Below are 2,894 nucleotides of genomic sequence, written 5' to 3'. Positions count from 1 at the left end.
GGCCACGCCGCAGTCCCTTCTCCTCCATTCTCCTCTTGGGATCTTGGGCACGCACGCACACACGCCCGGCGTGAGTTTTAAGCAACCAGGTCTGGGACACGAACCACGGTCGACTATGTGAGAGTCCAGCGACATAGCCATTATGCTAACTGCTGGTTCCCACCCCAGTGTATTTTTTAATCCTTTGGGTCTGGAAGACAACCAGAGTTTGCCATGTGGGATCTAGTGCCTTAACTACTCTGCCACGTGCTGGCCCTCATAGTAAGTTTTTAAAACTCTAGCCTGTTATAGTCATATTTTTCTTTTTTCTAGGATATTATTTTTTACTTATAAAATGTACATACATTTAGAAGTTCATCTAAATGTACAGATTCAGAACTCACTCAGATCATGATTTTTTTTTTTTTTTTGGAGGGGTTTTTGTTTTAGCGCGCATGGGCTCGCCCAACAGAGAGGGCGCATGCGCTCGCCAGACAGAGAGAGAGAGACAAGAGAGACAGAAAGCGTGAAATCACTCCCCAGGAGGGATGGCCACGCCACAGTCCCTTCTCCTCCATTCTCCTCTCGGGATCTTGGGCACGCATGCACATGAGCCCAGCATGAGTTTTAAGTTACCAGGTCCAGGATGCAAACCGTGGTTGACTACATGGGAGTCCAGCAACATAGCCATTACGCTAACTGCTGGTCCCAGATCATGATTTTTTGAAGAGTTGGTGGAATCAACTTAAAGTTCTGAAAAGGACTTAAGCTTGGTTACAAAACTATTATAAAGATGATTATGATCGTCCCTAAATTCCCTTAGAAAAACTTTATATTTAATTGAAAATTTCTCTGTTGGGGACAATAATAAGCCTATATGGGGCATACTAGGATGATGTTCTGCAGTGACCTGTTCTGTTTCAGAGTTGATGGACACATACACACTTGGCATCAACACAGTTCCACAAGATATTAATTTTAAAGCTTACAGAATGCCAGGCCCTGAGCATATAAAGAAACCGTCCTACAATTTAGGGACTTTGGTGGAAAGGTCCAGGCATGGAGGGACTAAAGTGACCTTAAGTTCTCTGTGTGGCTAATTTCCCTTGATCACAGGGAAGTTTCACCACACTGAGAGAGGGCATTTGAATGGTCTGCAGCCTGGAAATCACTCCTCTGGGAGGGCCACGCGTGTTGCAAAGCCGCAGAGACACCTGGAAGGGAGGTGCTCCGGATAAAGAGGTGCTCCTTACTAGTGGTCCTTACTTTAGTCAAGGTAATTCAGCTAAAACAGTAGGGTCACTTTGAGGATGAAAAGATGCAACCTTCGTAAACTGCCCGGCTCACAGTAGATGCTCAATAAGCGCTAGCTCGAGCTCCACAGCACCCCTGGCTCTTCATAGGCACTGCGGGTGGAAATCTTTATTACCTGCGTATTCTTGCTGCCCATAAATGAAGCCTTCCTTGCTGAGTAAGGAAGAACGCTGCGATCCAACTGCGGAGGGAAGAAACCACTGCCTTTTTAGTTAGAAGAGGAGCCAGGGTTCGAAGGGCAGGAGGGCAGGGCAGGGGTAAGGGGAATGGGCAGGCTGGGACACCTTGGGCATAGGGCAGGATTTTAGAGCCCCACCTCTTGGAAGGTACCAGAGTACCGCGAAGAGTAGGACCCACGCTTGCATCACGGCTCAAGGACCAACTATGCGGGAGACGTCGAGGGGCTGACTCCTTCCTACCTCCGCCCTGGCCCAACGCCTCCCCATCTCTCCGCCGAGCGGAGTTAACCAACGGGGTAGGATCCCCTACCGGTCTGAGGCTACCAAGGCAGCGGACGCGCGGGAGAGCGCATGCGTGCTCTGGGGCTCGAGAGCGGGAAGGGAGGCCCCACCCCTCGCGCCTGCGCAGTGCAGAGCTCCGCGCCTCGCGTCTGGCGCCATTTTCCCGCGCTTTCGGTGGCCTGGTTCTGTGAGTGGCGCCCAAAGACAGTACAGACAAGGCCTTGCGTTCCGAGGTCTTTCTTAGCAGCTGAAAAGAGCGACGAGAAAATACTGTGGGTCCCAAGGACCGAGATGGGGTAGAGCAGCTACAGGTGTGATTACATTAAGACCCGAGGCTGAGAGTTTCCTCCACACATGAAGTGGAGAACCTCTTGTGGGAATTTCTTGTGCCTTTCCTCTCACAAATTGTGTGAAACTGTGTGCCCAGTCCCTTTAAAACTCTGAAACTCAGTTTTTGTCAACTGCATTCCATCTGCAAAACCAAGTCCTGGCAGCACCACAAGACACCTCCTGGCCTTCCCATTCTAGAGCCTAATCAATGTTCATTTTCGACTTCAAATATGAGATAGTGTGCAGACTCATATAAATCCATACACATTGGTGTGTTTGTGCATTTTAACACTACCAAGTCTACCCAGGGGTATGAAGTAACCTTTCTTTGGTCTATGGGCCCAGTTGAAAAGCCAGAGCCCAAGATCTGCTTTTCCTGAGTCAAGATCAGAGAGCTCCAGAAGAGACAGTGCCCACGTCTTAGTTGGCTACTATTATAGTTTGGTGACATGAAAGGCCTTATATGTTTATTTCTTAGAAACGGGACACCAACTTCAGTAGTGGTTTTAGGTAGGCTGGTAGGTTCAGACGGGGTGCAGAATGGTTATTCTGGGTGAGATCAAGAGTTTTCAGTTTTATTTCCTTTGAGCCAAGTCAGTAGTAGGACTATCTCAGATGGTCCAGGAGTAACCTTTGTCAGTAATTTCATTTTTAGTCACTGTTAATTTTACCTATATCGCTTAAGCCATGAAATGTAATTCAGTGAGTCAGATCTACCCTTGTCAGTTACCGTGTCTAGATTTATGATTTAACCTCAACTGTTCTCTTCGTAAGATCATAATAATGAGGACAAATTTAGAGATTATCTTT

General features: G+C 47.9%; 1 protein-coding gene across 5 annotated transcripts in view; it reads right to left on the bottom strand.

Annotated features, from left to right (window-relative positions):
• Positions 1–1,807, bottom strand: part of ZPBP2 (zona pellucida binding protein 2) — an 11,857-nt gene extending 10,050 nt beyond the window's left edge. For 3 of the 5 annotated variants that reach the window (XM_006155912.3, XM_027774733.1, XM_014590678.2), the window contains exons 1-2: positions 1,610–1,807; positions 1,409–1,474 (exon numbers count right to left, since the gene is read on the bottom strand). In XM_006155912.3, coding sequence (XP_006155974.1) covers positions 1,409–1,474; positions 1,610–1,658 — 115 coding nt within the window. In that variant the 5' untranslated portion in view covers positions 1,659–1,807. Of the gene's footprint in view, positions 1–1,408; positions 1,494–1,609 lie in introns of all 5 variants that reach the window. The other 2 variants (XM_006155913.3, XM_006155910.3) reach the window with 2 other exon arrangements.
• Between the last annotated feature and the right edge of the window lie 1,087 nt (positions 1,808–2,894).

The sequence above is a fragment of the Tupaia chinensis genome, unplaced genomic scaffold, assembly GCF_000334495.1.
Source record: "Tupaia chinensis unplaced genomic scaffold, TupChi_1.0 Scaffold000477_1, whole genome shotgun sequence".
NCBI lineage: Eukaryota > Metazoa > Chordata > Mammalia > Scandentia > Tupaiidae > Tupaia > Tupaia belangeri.
Note: the sequence above shows the minus strand (reverse complement) of the source record. Positions and strands in the feature narration are given on the sequence as shown.